Source organism: Euwallacea fornicatus, chromosome 20, assembly GCF_040115645.1.
Source record: "Euwallacea fornicatus isolate EFF26 chromosome 20, ASM4011564v1, whole genome shotgun sequence".
Taxonomy (NCBI): Eukaryota; Metazoa; Arthropoda; class Insecta; order Coleoptera; family Curculionidae; genus Euwallacea; species Euwallacea fornicatus.
The window spans coordinates 3,059,754-3,075,711 of NC_089560.1; the positions used below are offsets into that span (position 1 = coordinate 3,059,754).

Sequence of the window (15,958 nt, forward strand, 5' to 3'; positions counted from 1 at the left end):
GCGAAAGAGACGATCCTTCCTGTTATTGAAATATTTTGTCATGTGGTGCTTCGCGTCCTCGCCTTGGACGCGCGATAATGGCAACGATGACCGCTTTCCGCACTCGCCCGTACGAATATGTACAGCGTGTTTACTTTTTTCAGGATTCGAGTGCCGTTGCGGCGGTCTGTTCTGCGCGGTCCACCGATACAGCGACAAGCACGACTGCAGTTTTAACTACAGGGAGATGGGCGCTCAGGAGATCAGACGTAATAACCCGGTTGTGGTCGGAGAGAAAATCCAGAAAATCTGAGCCCCGCCACATCCGCGATACTCGCGGGAAGCACGCGGCCTTTTCCCAGGACACGTTTGAAACCGAAACCGCTTAACTATCGGGTGGACCGACCGCGAGTGGGGACAAAGGTGATTTTTTCATTTCTTTGTCATTGTAATTTCGTTTCTCTCTTCGGTCCGACCACTCGAAAATCCATGATTCATTCGATGGTAGAACCGAATTCGCTCGGTAGTTGCGGTTCGTGTTTAAAGGGATCCGTGCCGCTCTCGCACAACGTCTCGGGACAATATTAAGTGCAACGCATAGACGCTTTACACGCGATGAGGTTTCATGGGGTAGCGTTTTTCCGCGGCAAAATTGACACGTGTTGTGCCGGGAGTGTTTTTATTTACTAAGTGCTGGACACTTGATATTTCCACGCTCTGCGACAATATTCAATTTTTTTCTTTCAGATAAGGACGTCCGGACGCTTTGCGAAAGGGCGTTTGGTTTTAGCGGAAGGTATTTGGGAAATTGTGAAGCATCCGAGACTGAGAATTGCCGAAGTTTCGACTATAACTTTAGAGTGGAAAAAAATTACGCTTAGACCTTGCAGTCGTAACGTCCCCGATTCTTAGCTCGATTAGTAGCCGATTTCATAGTTCTTTCAGCCGAAATAAAAAGATTGTCGGTTAAAAGCACGCCAATACTTAACAATTTTCTTGATGAATCGAAACGCCCTTTCGTAGCCGACGTGCCCGTATATTACTAATAATTAGAAACAACCTCCAAGACTTGTCTGTTCAATGATTACCTTATTGCCACTCAAATAATATATTTCCGACGTTTAGTTTTTATTCAATAAATTAAAAATGAATAGGTATATTATAATTGTCATTTTTAGCTTTGTTATGTATATAGCCGAGTTGTTTATTTGTTTTGCGGGCCTCGAAACTGGGTATAACTGAGTAGCCAGAGCCGAGAACTATTCTTTAAACTTTAAAAAGTTCGTCTTCGTTGATATGCCATCATTTCTTTTTTGGCTCCATAGGAGATCTTGTACAGGTAGTTCCGACTTCTGCAATCTCTCTTCGGCTTTAATTCACCCGCGCAATTGTTACCACAATTTAGTAGGCCCGATTGTTGACTAAAGCCTTTTACGTTGGTAAATTGGAAGGCGGTAGATGGCGTGGTCTGAAGCTAGATTATGATAGCTGTGGAGGGTGACAGTGACAATCAAACTGTCACTAATACAAACCGAGTTTGTTGGTTGTAATTTGACATTTTCCAAAGTGGCAATTTAATAAATATCTTCGTTAACGTTAACATCTGACCTGGTTGCGCGCGATTGTATTGACCAGAAATGTGGGGATGCGCAATGGGTCGGAACATTTTTGAGATGCGCCTATCTGCTGCGCACCACGTGGATTTTGGATTGTCAAATAATAAAATTAAGGCAAAAGTAGAGTAAACATAGCTTTGCAGGAAACTTCAGTTTAGCGAAATGTGAGCCGTAATAGTAACATCGCACTGTGCTTTCTATGATCGCTCTGCGTTTGCCTATGAAAGCAAGCCAGACGTTAATGGTTTCGTTGGTTAAAAATTGAAATCGAAATATGGCGATTTTTAATTCCAACATAATTAGCTGTTGCTGCCAGAATTGTTACTTTTGCGATCGCAGAGTCACAGTTTAAGGGTGACACGTAGAATTTAAAATGTTATATTGACGAATTGGGTCACCCAAAATTTATGAATGCAAAATGGTCATCGAAAGCTACCTGCGTCAGTCAAACCCTCTCAACAATAGAACAAGTCAGTCATTTTGTTGTCAAGAAACGCAGCTTTGGATGTCCCATTTCGATTTTTAGTAGTATCATTAGTCATCTTTGTTTATTCCTGTCGACTCTACGAGAAGTGTTGGACGCTGTCATTTAACTTGTAATGTCAGAGGTGCACATATAAGTTTTGAGTTTAAATGTACGTTGTTAAAATCAGATGCAGACCTTAAACCATTTTTGATGCTTGTCCGAAATTGGATTTTAAATTTGATTAGCTCCTATTTTCTCTGTAGGTCCATAAGTCGAGCTTAAGTCTAAACGTGGTTTAATATGATTCTTCTGCATGCAAAACAATCATTCTAAGTCACACTTGAGAGTTAAGTTGGCTTGTGGAATTACAGTGAGTGGGGGGGGGGGGTCAGTTTTTTGGTAATGACAGAATTGGCAAGTCTGTTTTGACAGATTTGTCAAATCCGTCATTTTCAACAAATTTGACAATATCAGCAGCAACGGTAAAATTGCATAAGTCACTTTTTTTAATAATTTTTTGGAAATGCACATTTTGAAAAATTATTTCATCCTCGCACACCAATAGAAATCGGAAAAAGATATCGTCAGGGTAAAGTGACACGAATGGGGAGTCAATAAGGGTAAAGGAAAATGTGAGTTTGGAGAATGTCCGTCTTTGCCTCTTTAAATTCCTGCGGAAAGTCGTCCAAAAAATGTCATTTGTACGGAACTATCAGGCCAATAGAGCTCACTTGTCGGTTGAACTTTACGGTTCATTCATTCCGACTTTACGAACGTAATATCTTTGGTTGAAACTCGCAATATTGGAAATTAAAGATTACACTATTGATTACCACGTTATACGGAGAAAGTAAATATTTAGTCAAATTTCGCGTTCTTTACGAAGCTCCGGCTTGATATATTTAATACATTTAAATCACAAAAACGACATTGAAAGCCACTTGAAACCTTACTCGAAATCGCCTTCAACGAAGAACGTTGAAGTACTCTCAGACATTGTAACATGCACCATCTTAACATAAATAGTACAGATCTGACCATCTAGCACCTACCACGTCACTACTCCAAATCTCTTATTTTTAATTTGCATAAAAGAAACTAAATTTTTATTTTCCCGCATTATGGGATTTGCTTTATTTATGTTTGTCATTCTGAGCGATTATTGGGTCAAAACGTGTTAAACGAAAAGAAAAGATATGAGATTCCATGTTATTTGTTGTACGCTGATGTGAAATATCCGGATGGGGGGCGCGCCGTTCTTCTGCTAATTCTCCGTTGGTTTCTTTTTAATAGAATCTAGTCAGCTTTAACTTATTTAGTTTGAACAAGTGGTACAAACTTACAGGGAGTGTCTTGACCACGTTCCCTGCATAAAACCTCAGCAAGCAGTATGATGCCTTTTAATTGAAAAATCCCAAGCCCCCTGCCTTTAAACGAAGTTTTAATTTGGGTTTTACGCGTAAGGGTTTTGTTCTGGGTGTATGTATAACGTGTTAGCAAATGATTTTATTAACTTATTTGAGAGAGGAGTTAATAAAAATTTAGTGATATTAATTTTTAAGGTGTGTTACTGGCGCCCAGAAGAAATAACGATATACGTAATGTATTGTCGCATTCAGCATTAGTTTTGTTGGTTGTATTTCTGCGGGGTGAAGGGTTCGGCGTTCGTCGCGAGGCGCCGAGGCCTTTGCGTTGGTCTGAATATAACGGTTATGCTAATTTTGGGGCTATTTTTTGTTATTAGACAATGTGGTTTGTGTTAATCATGTAATGGTTTCCTAATGAGCACATTATTCTCCTGTGTATAGTTTTGAGCCATATTATGTATCGTGCAACAAAAATTTAGTAAATACCAAAAAAAGTTTGTTTTTTTTATCATTTATCGAAACCCAAACTGTTTAGTACATTATAATTATTATTATTATTATTATTATATTACTAAGTAAAGCCTTGTGTGGCAATGTCTAATAAATCTATTATTCAAACTACCGTAGTCGATTTCTTTGATTTCGATTTCCCATCCACGGAGGAACCCAAACAGTACAAAACGGTTAAAAGCAAAAACCTAACGATGAATACGTTCACTCGCAAGTCTTGGTATACCAACCAAATTGTGATTAGACGTGAATAAAGGAATTAACATTGAACTTGTTTACTCTTCTGTTATGTTTCTTCAATATCAACGGAAAAAAATAATTCCTCGTCAAAATAGTATTTATTTTGTCACAAAAACCATGGGCAAAACGGAGGTAAGTCAGGACGAACGACAAATTATCATTAATTTAAATAAAAAAGGAAAGTCTTACACGGAAATTTCAAAAGAAAACGTTCCACCATACCAAAACAGAATAAAGAATATGTCACGAAGGAGGAGTCAAAAAAGTTACCCAGGCATGCAATGAGATACATTCTCCATGACATCACGAAAGATCGATAGAAAAGTACCTCAAAATTAGCATCAGAATTACAGCAGCAGTTTGAAACTATTATTGACAAAGAAACAATTCAATGATTTCTTCATAAAGTAGGATGTAATTGATGTAATACACGAAAGGATCCTTTTGCAAGGGACAATAGCAGACAGAAGAGTCTTGAATTTACTGAAAAATACAGAGCGGTTGAACCAGAATTTTGGAAAAAAGTTATTTAGACAGATAGAAGTAAATTGGAAGTGCAGAAATGAAAGCATGAGAGGCACTAAATCCGAAAAACACAATTATATTCGTTACGCATGGAGGAAGCGGATTAATGGTCTGTGGTTGCATGTCGGCTTTTGGTGTAGACAATTTAATGATAATTGATGAAATCATGAACCAAACAGTGTTTCAACATTTTAAAAGAAAATTTAAGTCTAACGAAGAGACCATCAGACTTTTGGAAAAAATAATTTTTGAATCATTAATATATTTGTACAGTTAATCCCCCACAAATAATAGCACTTTTGTGTTCCTGATACCAAATGTTAAATTTCGTAAGTGAATGCAGCAAATTGACTTTTTCAAGAATTAACAGAGACTAAATGTACCTCCTCGAACTTTTGTGTTCCTGATACCAAATGTTAAATTTCATAAGTGAATGCAGCAAATTGACTTTTTCAAGAATTAACAGAGACTAAATGTACCTCCTCGAACTTTTGTGTTCCTGATACCAAATGTTAAATTTCGTAAGTGAATGCAGCAAATTGATTTTTTCAAGAATTAACAGAGGCTAAATGTACCTCCTCAAACTTTTGTGTTCCTGATACCAAATGTTTCTTATGCGAATGCAGTAAATTGATTAGTTGATGAACTATCAGAAGCTAAATATCTACTTCTAAAAGGAAATTTTCCAACTGAATTTCAGTTTTGCACCTTTCAAGGAAGGAAGGTACTGTATCAAGATTTTTTTCTGATAAGTGTATATGTAATTTAAAAATTATTTGTGTTTGAGGATCTATAGTCTTCCTCAAGAACTCAGTACATTTTTTGTGTCGCCACTTGTGCGTAAATAGACAAATTGAGCGTCGTGGGATAAAACAAATCTGTATCTCCAAAATCTTGTCATCTACACACCCATATCATAAATAATACTTTTCCTACTTAAAGAAACTATTTTATTTGTTTGTATAACGCTATTCATACGTATGCAGTCAACAAAGAGAATGTGAGGCTTCAGAAAATATACTTTTTTTTCTAATAAAAAGAAATTTTATTGCGTAAAATGTACAGAATTGATCGAAATAGGTACTTACTTTACACAGTAATATTACGATTAGTAACGTTCACATCTTAGGCTACACTAGAAAATCATCACAAAGCGGCGGCACAATTTCTTTCCACTCCAAATTTACAGCATGCCGAAACCTTTGGAGTAATTTATGGCCTTGACGAGTCGGTCTTTCAATTTCTCCCTGGACGAGTATTCCGGTAAGAGCAGCACATTAAAACATGTATGAGCGGTTGGTAATCGGTCGGAATCAGGCCCATTCCGCGCAATAACCAATTTTAATCGGCTTAAACCTCCTATGGGAACACGATCGGAACCTGTAGTAAACTGCAACAGTTTCCTCTTGTCCTCCATCGAGAGAGCGTGCACCTCTGACCAGAAATCTTTGATGACTTGCGAGTCGTTCGTATAACCTCCGTCGTATTCTGTGGAATTCTCCAGTTCATCGAAGTCGAAGTTCTGGGGAAAAATGTTAAAATGTAAATTCTCCCAGGGAAAAGAAATACTTCCAACCTTGCTACCGCAAATCAGCAGCTCGATTTCTTCGGGACGGAATAACTGGTCCAAAGGAGATTCATCCACGACCATTTGGAAGCCTTTATAAAAGGCGCGGAACTGTTTTTCAACCGCCTTGTTGAGCAGAAAATCTGCATATAAATCCACAAATTCCTAAAAATAACTGTCCAGTAAAACTGTTTCCCGGATAAGCAAGGAAACTGCAACTTACATATTTATTCTCTTGTGTTACAGGTATTTTTTCCCCCTTATCTTTTAGGTCGTAATTAATTATGGTCCCGAACACGTCTTGGTAACTTATTCTAAAAGTTTGCATGAACACTTCGTCTAAGTCTGCCCCAGTATATTCTAACATTTGTTTTAGACTATTATATAATACCTAAAAAAACGAATAAATCGTTGTATACTGAATATGTAATCGTTACAATATATCAAACTGCTGACAACTTCATCTGGAACATAATTTCCGTTTCTACGGAATTTGTCCGCGTGATAAAGTTACCTAGATTTTTGGCACTTACAGGATTCCAGTCTACAAGATCTTCGAACGACCCTTGTCTCCCCATTAACTTTCTATATAATACCATTGGAAAATTAACGGCCAAGATTATGTTGTTATATATTGCTAGGCCCAACACAATTCCTAAAAGACAAATCTGTAAGAAAAGTACTTTTCGAAAACTACTTTGATTTTATCACCTATAAGAGTAAATTGAGCGGTGCTCTCGAAACTAGTGGGGTTGAACCAAACAGTCTGTGTCTCGTTTTGCACGGTGAACATCGCATAATCAGGATTGAAAATCTCTTCAATGACTAGTTGGAAAAATTCCTTAGACACGCCTCCCTCATCTATACCCTGCTCGCCCTCAAATTCCACCACCAATTGTTTTTTAAGGTCGTTAGGATTTTCCATTGATATCATTTCGAGCTGCAGTAAAGAAATGTTTTTACTTAACTGGTATTCCGCCGAGAAGGTAGGTAATAGGGTTGAATCACTCTGTATATAATGATCTACTGGTTCAAATAAATATTCGATTCAGAACAATATGTGAATCTTGTTTTGCACATGACGCGGACGTATTAGCTCGATCACACACCAAGAGATGCATGACAGATATGCATTGATACTGTTTGGAGAAATATTCCAGAGCAGCAATCACGTACGTTCCTCTCAAGGACGCTGCTTTTTGCGGCATTCGTTTAAATTTAATTGATGTGTGTAATAAGTCTTCGGGCAGTATACCAAGGAGCACCACTAAAAATCTCATGTTACACATCTTATGTCTCATTCATCTCTGGGGTACGATCTACTTTACATACATCCTATGTTCTTTGTGTGGGTAAAAACGCAACACCAAACTCACCTCAACTAAAGCGTCATCAATAATATTGTCCCTTCTAACCTTAAGCCTTAAGTAAGGATTGGAAGGCTGTCCGGTAACCGCTTGCAAAATGCTGATTCTTCGCTCAGAATACATTCTAATACGGTTATCAAAATAGAGCCCCATAGTTTTCGTTGCTGGTGTCAATATAAAGGGATAGTTCATAAAACTGAACTTGCCTGAAAAGATACCTGTATGGAATACTTAGAGTTAGTGTCGTAGAAATTGCTGGAAAGAATATCAAAGTTAGCCACTAAAAACCCATTAGTAAAGCCGGAATGGGGAATAAAACACTATAAGCCCACACTGGATTAAAGAAACTAACAACGAGAATCGTACTTAAATCATCTAAGTTCGAGAATTTTAGCGTCTATGCAGAATCAAAAAACATGAATATCAAGTAAATAATAAAATTTCACACCAAATCTCATTTGTTGCTCAATTTTTGCATTTATATATTAGAGTTTATCCCCATTTCATTGTCGATCTGTAGGAATCAACTGCACCCAGTAAAATGACTGAAAAGCAGAACTTCTCATAAATTTCCGTTTTATAATTTTATTACATACTTTATATTGAAAATCTACTTCTGCGTAAACACTAAAAATCTCAAACGTAAACCAAAATAAATTTCATATTCGGTTGGTACCTAATTCGCTTTTAAAGTTGGCAAAATCCCGATCCATTTCCACCATATCACTGAGGGGCTCGTTGTAGAACTCCGAATAAGGTAAATGGGGCTTCCGACAATCCAAAATATGAACGCCCAATACCTTGGCCAAAGCGTCCTCTGGCGCTATACTTTTATTCAATTTCACTGCCAGAAACGATTCGTCCAGCGAATCGCCCATATCGTCCACATTCCTCAAAGAGGGAGATTCCAGCACCCCGGCAAGCAAGTTAGCATAATAGACTATCTGAAATTGCATTTTAAAAAAATTCACGGTTTAATCTTAACCGACGTGATCCACACCTTCATTAGCTTGGTTGCAGATGTAATAACGTTCTCATCTTGGACAAAAAAGTCCCTGTGAAATGGGGTGACAATAACTCTTAAGGAGATCAGCTGTTGCAGATTTTCCAATATGTTTCGAATAGAAGACCGACCGGGACCTGCCCACGTTCTAGCTAGAGTGGCCTGAACCTCTACTGGTAGCCACTGAGAAGCTCTGCAAATCGCCGGTAAGGCGGTCTCTAAAAAATCCCCAGATCCTAAAATATAAGAAACCCATAGCGCATGATCCTGCAAGTTAAGCCTTCATACAAACCTAAGGCAGGAATCTCAAAAACTATAAGTAAAACGTTAACAATATCGTAGTGGTTATCATTTTTTTTCCTCGTAGGTAACTCCATTTGGAGGTTGCCTGCTAACGTTACCAGAGCATTAACTAAAGCATTTTCGAAGATTGATGTTTTCAGCTTAAAAAGGGCCGTATATGCCCTTTTAACTGAAGGCAAATCCACATGAGGCACCCCGGACGTACTAGTTTCAGCAGAACAGTCTTCGTCTTTGTCCATTTCACCTTCAAGAAGACGCAGTTGCTCTTTGTTTAAGCATTTGACGTCATCTAAAATGCATAGTTTCTCACAACCCTCTTTGTAAGCGATAAAAAGATGTTGTCCCATATGTCTCCGAAAGCCAGGGTTTGCTAGGAAAAGGCACTATAGTTCATGCCCGTGCATGTTAAATTCATTTCAATCGTTTTTTTCTAGGGTGTGGCAAGTAAGATCGTGATTGCCATCGGAAAGTACAGGATGCAGCGCAGGACCAAGTGTTTTTTTAGAATGAGCAATACTCGACCGTTTACAATGGAGGAGTTGTGCTTTAACAGACATTACATTCTTTGGCTCATTAAAATGCTGTTTTCGATCATGCAGTTATAATATGAAATAAATTATATTTTCAAAACTAACGATTCTACGATTATTTCAAAAACACTCGATTCCCATGCCACACCCTTTATTATTGAAGCTATTCAGGGCCGTCATCACAGGGCCCCTTTCCCACCAAACAACAGCTAAAGGGAGCCTCACCTGGGCTTTCTATGCTAGGTGAACTAGAAGATGAGACTCGTTCTTGCGGAAAGCTTTTCGACAAGTTTTCAATGCTACTGAATATTTCTCCCAAAGATCGAATAAGAGGCGAATAGCTTTCGTTTGTCTCACACTCATCAATTATATCATACAATGCTTGTTCGGTCAAGAAGGTGGGCACAGGAGCTGAAATAGAATAAAACACTATTAGATAGTTATTTAGGAAATTGCGGAAAGTGGCGCTTTCTTGTACGGGACTGCATTGGAATTTTGCCGCTGAATGAGAATGAGAATTGAAAGGAAATCTTAAGTGGTAATGGAGTTTTAGCTCAATGGACATTATGAATTATTTAAAATCAACACAAAAATTATCTTAATGAACTCGGTAGACAAAAAGAACTTTGAGTTCATTTGGACGTCAGTATCTGGAATGCGAAGGAATTAATGGTAGATTACATGGTTGAGTCCATGGGATAAAAATCGCGCTTAAACCGCATGAAGGAGCTTATTTGTTTTTGAAATAAAATTTTTCCTCAGAAGCAATTAACCTCATTTGTCCAATTTGGTACATAAAGGTAAGTAAATAAACCTAAAGGAAAGCAAAAAAATCCCAAAGTGCACAAATATTAAAAACCACAAGCGGATACTTTTTAAAGGACAAACCTAACTGAAAAAGCAGGCACACATGACGATATTTACCCCCAAAATATTTGCATCTTCTCCTGAACATGTTCACAAAGGTACAAGACTACAAGTCATTGCCTGATGTCGAACGTGTTTTAAAAGTTGTATACACCATGCACCTCCAAAATGTGGCAGGCCGCCAAACCTTTGTTTTTTGTTTATTAATATTTAAGACAGCCCTCGCTCAATCAGCGAAGAGGTGGTTTAATTGTTATTATCATTATTATTGACCAAATCAAGGGTCTGTTAAATTTTGCTTAAAATGGGAAGTTCTGTGCGTAGAAGGGGAAAGACGAGTCTCAACAGAAATAGACAAGTTCTCAATGGTAAATATGCAAAACAACTTTTGGAATCAACTTTCAGTATTTATAGAAAAGCACATGATCAGAAATTTCTCACTTGAAATTTTGCAGGTACGAATTTATATTTTTTTGATAAATAAACTCCGACGGCATCGACCGTTCAGACTGCTAATTAAAAATAGACTGAATCACTATGTATTGGTATATACACAAGGGCATTTTTTAAATACCTATGTTTCGTTGCCAAATCATGTAATCAAACACAAAAAAAAAACAACATAAATCCCACTTACCACTGTTATACTTCACACCCCCCTTTCCAGAGTCTTTACTAGACTGCGAAACTACATTGTCATTGGATGGAACATTACCAAAAAGCTCTTCAGATCGGGCATCGTTCGCAGTTGGTGTGTCTAGTAAGTTAATTTTAGCAACTTTACTAGGATGAGTTTCGCATAATTTGGCCTCTTGTGAAAATAACTTCAGTGCACGCCCGGCCGCAGCGTTTGGGGTCATAGGCTGAAACTGTTCAAAACTTTTTTTAAAGCACTGTTTGATTGGATTATCACAGATTACCTCTCCACTTGAAGCACAGTCCTTATTCGTACAATTAGGATTTCCACAGCCTTCGGTTAATTGGTAGAAATATCTTTCTATAAGTTTCTTTGCAGCTGCCCTTTTCATGTCGTCTTCGATGTTGGTCGGTTCTTTGGCACTAGACGAGGCCTCGAGTTTGCTATATGAAATGGATAACTTTCTAGTTCACATCAACAAAAATAGAAAGATACCGTAACGGTGACTGCGTGCATGTAAATCAATTGATCATCCATTAATTTACTTGGATGCAGTCTCAGTGAGAATTCGAGTTTAAAAAACGTGCTTCACACAGCTCTTTTCCTTTGCATGGTATTTGGAATATTACATGTTTCTATATACAGGTTATTCTGCTTAAAGGATGCGCTTTCACAACATTAGCTATAGCGATTTCGACATATATTTCGTCACATAACGGAGGTTCTTAGGTAAAATCGACTCCAGTTCATTTGAAAAAAAGACAACAGGAAAACACATTACACTCTTGCATACACTAAAGCCCCTTATTTCACAAAAATATACCCTGCATTCCTTCTTTCCTACGACCATGCAGTAAAATGTCTTTACCGCATTGGACTGCTGACCGCTTCTGTACAGTTCCACCTTCAATACTTGTTAGGTAAATAAATTTTTAGAACCTACGCATAGAGTAAAATTTCATATCAAGTGGGGCAAGAACGCAAACGGCTACTTTTCGAGATAAGATGCACGAATCTTAATATTTCCGTTTTAGCATCACAGATTTTTCCCAGTTTTTGATTGCGTGAAGTTCGTGACTCTTACTATTAAGCTAATCTCCATAGAAACCATAAATCTAACCAATACCCAAGACCTATTGCAACATTTCTCTGGGAATTAGCCTGTAGCTACAGTTCACAGCACATTAATAACTTGGTACTTACGCCCAGTTGTCTCAAGATAGGTTTGACTGAACCAAAATGGTAATTGAACCATAAGAACAGTATTGCTGTGTAGCAGCAAGTAGTAACAAAGTTACTCTTATGGAATAGTTCAAGCACCAATTTTGGTTGGTTCAGATAAGAATATCTAATAAAGTACAAGATATATTCAAACTGGTACCCATGCTCTTCATTACACCATCAAGTCATACTCTAAATCCCAAAAACTGAATAAAATCTTATGATTTTTAACGAAGTTGTTGGTAGCGAAGATTTTTATACGTGGCAATACGCTGATGAAGTAAAAGAGTATGACAACTTTAACTCCCCATGTTTTCAGTAGAGCAATGCTCATTTCATCGATTCACTTACAATTATTTATGTTGTATGTTCTTACCATTATTTCTAACTTATTATTTTTTTCATTTAATTGTTTGTAAGACGTAGTAACTTACATAAAATGATTTCTAAAATATCGGAATGTTAACATGCCATTTAATGATAGCGAATGTTATAATTAACGCATTTTGTTGCCTAAAAAACAAGCACGGTGAAATGAAAAAGTTGTGTTTGCAACTTTGGACCTCTACGCTGAAAAAAAAAACAGAACTAATTTTCAAAAATTATTTTTATGGAGCTTTTAAAAATTTCGATTGTACCCGTGTTCATCCATGTTTTCCAAAAGAATGAATTTTTATATGATCGTAGATTGGGAGCGAATCTTCCGATATACGAGTACTCCATAACTACACATGTAGGGCTACCAAAAGGGAAACTGATGGGAGCGCCTTTGAAAGAGATCAGCCATATGATTGTCGCAAAATACAGGTCAGTAATGTATCACCACTTCATAAGGAAACATAGAAATTACCTACGTGGGAAAAGGACCGCGTAAGGTCTAAAATGCCTCCGTCAAAGACCAACGTAGTAAGTTACCAAGTTAGCAGTTGACATGGGCAGTGTCAGCCTGGCCGACGGCTCCATTTCGATGTCTGGATTACCATCAATTGCGCTAACCTTGCGGCGATAGAAAATTTTTCAAATACCAAAGCAAAAACAAAAATGTAAATAAATTTAAAAAAAGATAAGTTCATCGCTAGAATTTATATTAGCGAAAATTCTGAAACGGTGAGAGATCTGGTAATACCGGACTGACTTCACACACGTTTGCCTCGCAACCCGTTTCATTGGTTTTTATCGGAGAAATTCGCGTAAGGTTAAACCTTATGTAGACCTCCTCCCACTTGTACAATCCCTATATTTCCACTTGCATTGATGAAACCTGTATACTTTGTATCTATAGGTCGTCCAGTATAAAATCCGATACATGTCATTTTCAACGGGTAAACAACAACGCCCCTTTGTTACCATTGAATGTATATCAAAGAAGTATGATGTTTCATTTTTATTCAATTTTACAAATTACATATTGTATAAGAAATTCTAAATTAATCATACTTAATCCTTTAATTTCAGCGTTATGACGTGCATTTGTATTTATCCTGGATGACCCATACCTTTTACAGTTTAATGGGGCAATATTAAATATGCAAAAAAGTCTATTGTTTTTTGGGCTACATAGTTTATTAGTGGCCTCAATAATAATTTTGTTAAAACAAAAGAAATGTGAGTTTCTCTTGTGCAAACCTCCACTACTTATGCATCAAAGCAGAGTATAAAGATTTAATTTAAATTTAAAACTCATAAAATCTACGAAATAGGTATGTCAAATAACTGTGAACATCTATATTGTAACATATTTTCCCAGCTATTCCCTCGCTAATCAATTTGGAAACTATATAATATCTATGTTCTTAACTAAAACGGTTTTTAAGATCCCAATTCCAAGTTACTATAAAGACATTATCCCTCTCCCTTACCCTCCTTCCTTCCTTTAACATTTTCCATCACTAAATAATGAAAATTACCTACAGGCAAGTGAGAAAAATGTATCAAAAAATGAAGCTTTTGTCAATTATAATCTAACATCCTCTTTGTGTTAATTTTGATTTGATAACTTCTTAATGTTATCAAGCTTGATTTATTGACAAAAAAATTAGGTAGCTGTTTTTGATGAAAAGTCAGAAAATGGCCATTCAAAAATGATATTATATTAAGTATCACGAAGAATAAAACTGATTACTGTTATTGCATATTCTACTTTTTGTTTGACAAATAATATATCACCAAAATATTTAAATAATAAATTTTGAATATTAACTAATATTAATGGTCAAACTTCCTTTGGTTGCTATGGATCTGAATTATTTATTTCTATTTGCTGATGTCAAAGTAAAATTTACTACTTGTGAGATTTAGTGTAATTTAATTCCATAGCAGCAAGACTTGGGGATATTAAAAGCAAGTGGAGGGCATTCGTCATAAATATCTCAAAAGTCAAGTGTGAACTATGAATATATATAAAAAAGCTTTTGAAACTTAGCTTACCTAGAAAGAAGTATGCTCTTTCGAGCAGAAGGGAATGTTAGCTCACTTTATTGAAGAGCATGTGGCACTGAAGGCCCATAGAACTTTATGGACTCTATATTTCATATTAAAAGTAAAAATGTTTCAGTATGATTCCATTAATATCTTTAAGTTTTCAACAGTGATAGCCTTACATCTAATTACAATCAACATCAAACTCAAAATTTTCTGTGAAATCAACTTAGAACTGGTAAAATGTTTGAACGGTGGAAGCAGCATGGGATGAGATTCTAGCATAGAGTTGAAACTTACCTTGAAGCTTCGCCTACAGTAGAATTATCCTCCGAGTTCATAGAACTTGTTTAGCAAGAAATCAAAAGAACTAAGGTGCAATGAAGGCGGTGAAAACATCAATGTCTGTCGACCTCTTCAAATATCCCCAAATTTAGCATTAAAGCTGGAAATTCGACACCCTTGTTTTTTGAGGTATTGTGAGTATGACTCGATTCGTAAAGTGCCAATTTGAATGAAGATGATTTGCAACTTTGGCAAAATGATTATAAATTTTACTTTTCAACTATTTTTAGGACTTTAAATTGTTTGTTTTTTTTTATTATTCTGGGAGGAAGAGAAGCACGGAGCACGTCGATGAATATCTGACAAATGAATTATGGAAAATGTCAAAGCGTCAGCTGCTCTCTTGGGGTTCTATTCTAAAAAAAAAAACATGTAAGAGGACGAATGAATATTTTGTCCAATCAAATGTGTGTGGAAAATTTCTTGTCCAATCAACGTCGCCAAAAATTTCATTACCCCTCTCATATGTTTCTATACAATCGAGACCCTTCTAACAGTGAAATGACAAATTCATTGTCGCTACAAACAACAACGATGCCATCTATGGGTCACAACCTTTAAAATGAGGCATACACATACATACGGTACATATTCAGTTTTATACAGTAACATAACAAGATTGACACTATTGTCCAAAACTTCAATAAAACAATTTAATTATATTAATAGTTTTAAATTGATTTTAGAAATTAGCCTATCAACTTGGGAGGATTGGATCTCTTCTCCCTTATACTATTTCTGTACTATTCGGCCTGAATAATAACGTTTCAAAGGATCTCAGAGAGAAAATCGAATATTTTTGCCACAGTCCTTTTATCAACAATTAGTATAAAACCATTCACCTGGGTAGGTATCCAAAAATACAGCTTCAAATCTTGAGTGGAAGCTTGACACGTTGCCGTTTATCATTCGTTGAGGGGTTTTTTGATAATTAGTTAAGACTCAAAACATTTTTTTTAGGTAGTGTTTAATGTGGGTAAATGAATGAAAGACGAAC

At 36.6% G+C, this 15,958-nt stretch overlaps 2 protein-coding genes across 6 annotated transcripts in view; one reads left to right on the forward strand and one right to left on the reverse strand.

Moving 5' to 3' along the window:
- drn (doctor no) overlaps positions 1-4,054 on the forward strand; it is a 44,574-nt gene extending 40,520 nt beyond the window's left edge. For all 3 annotated transcript variants that reach the window (XM_066294158.1, XM_066294159.1, XM_066294160.1), the window contains one exon: positions 144-4,054. In XM_066294158.1, the coding sequence (XP_066150255.1) occupies positions 144-292 (149 nt within the window). In that variant the 3' untranslated portion in view covers positions 293-4,054. The remainder of the gene's footprint in view (positions 1-143) is intronic.
- A 1,670-nt stretch (positions 4,055-5,724) lies between these two features.
- On the reverse strand, positions 5,725-15,269 carry Ube3a (ubiquitin protein ligase E3A). Of its 3 annotated transcripts, none has more exons than XM_066293855.1 (13): positions 14,917-15,269; positions 11,261-11,420; positions 10,978-11,209; positions 9,699-9,884; positions 8,933-9,232; positions 8,638-8,876; positions 8,314-8,581; positions 7,647-7,843; positions 6,982-7,210; positions 6,804-6,925; positions 6,494-6,661; positions 6,280-6,435; positions 5,725-6,225 (listed from the first exon to the last, which is right to left on the reverse strand). In XM_066293855.1, the coding sequence occupies exons 1-13, from the start codon at positions 14,955-14,957 to the stop codon at positions 5,887-5,889; spliced, it is 2,637 nt and encodes an 878-aa protein (XP_066149952.1). In that variant the 5' UTR covers positions 14,958-15,269; the 3' UTR covers positions 5,725-5,886. The 3 variants fall into 3 exon arrangements, with proteins under 3 accessions (XP_066149952.1, XP_066149951.1, XP_066149953.1); XM_066293854.1 differs by having other exon boundaries at positions 7,647-7,855; positions 14,917-15,268; XM_066293856.1 differs by lacking the exons at positions 10,978-11,209; positions 11,261-11,420; positions 14,917-15,269 and adding an exon at positions 10,398-10,605 and having other exon boundaries at positions 7,647-7,855.
- Positions 15,270-15,958: the final 689 nt, after the last annotated feature.

Bases quoted from the DNA above. Each gene is read 5' to 3' on its own strand.
- Ube3a (XM_066293854.1), bottom strand. From the start codon at position 14,957: ATGAACTCGGAGGATAATTCTACTGTAGGCGAAGCTTCAAG. The intron at 9,233-9,698 runs GTGAGGCTCCCT...TATGCATTTTAG, and splicing joins ACCTAGCATAGAAAGCCCAG to ATGACGTCAAATGCTTAAAC. The intron at 7,211-7,646 runs GTGAGTTTGGTG...TCTTTACTGCAG, and splicing joins TTGATGACGCTTTAGTTGAG to CTCGAAATGATATCAATGGA.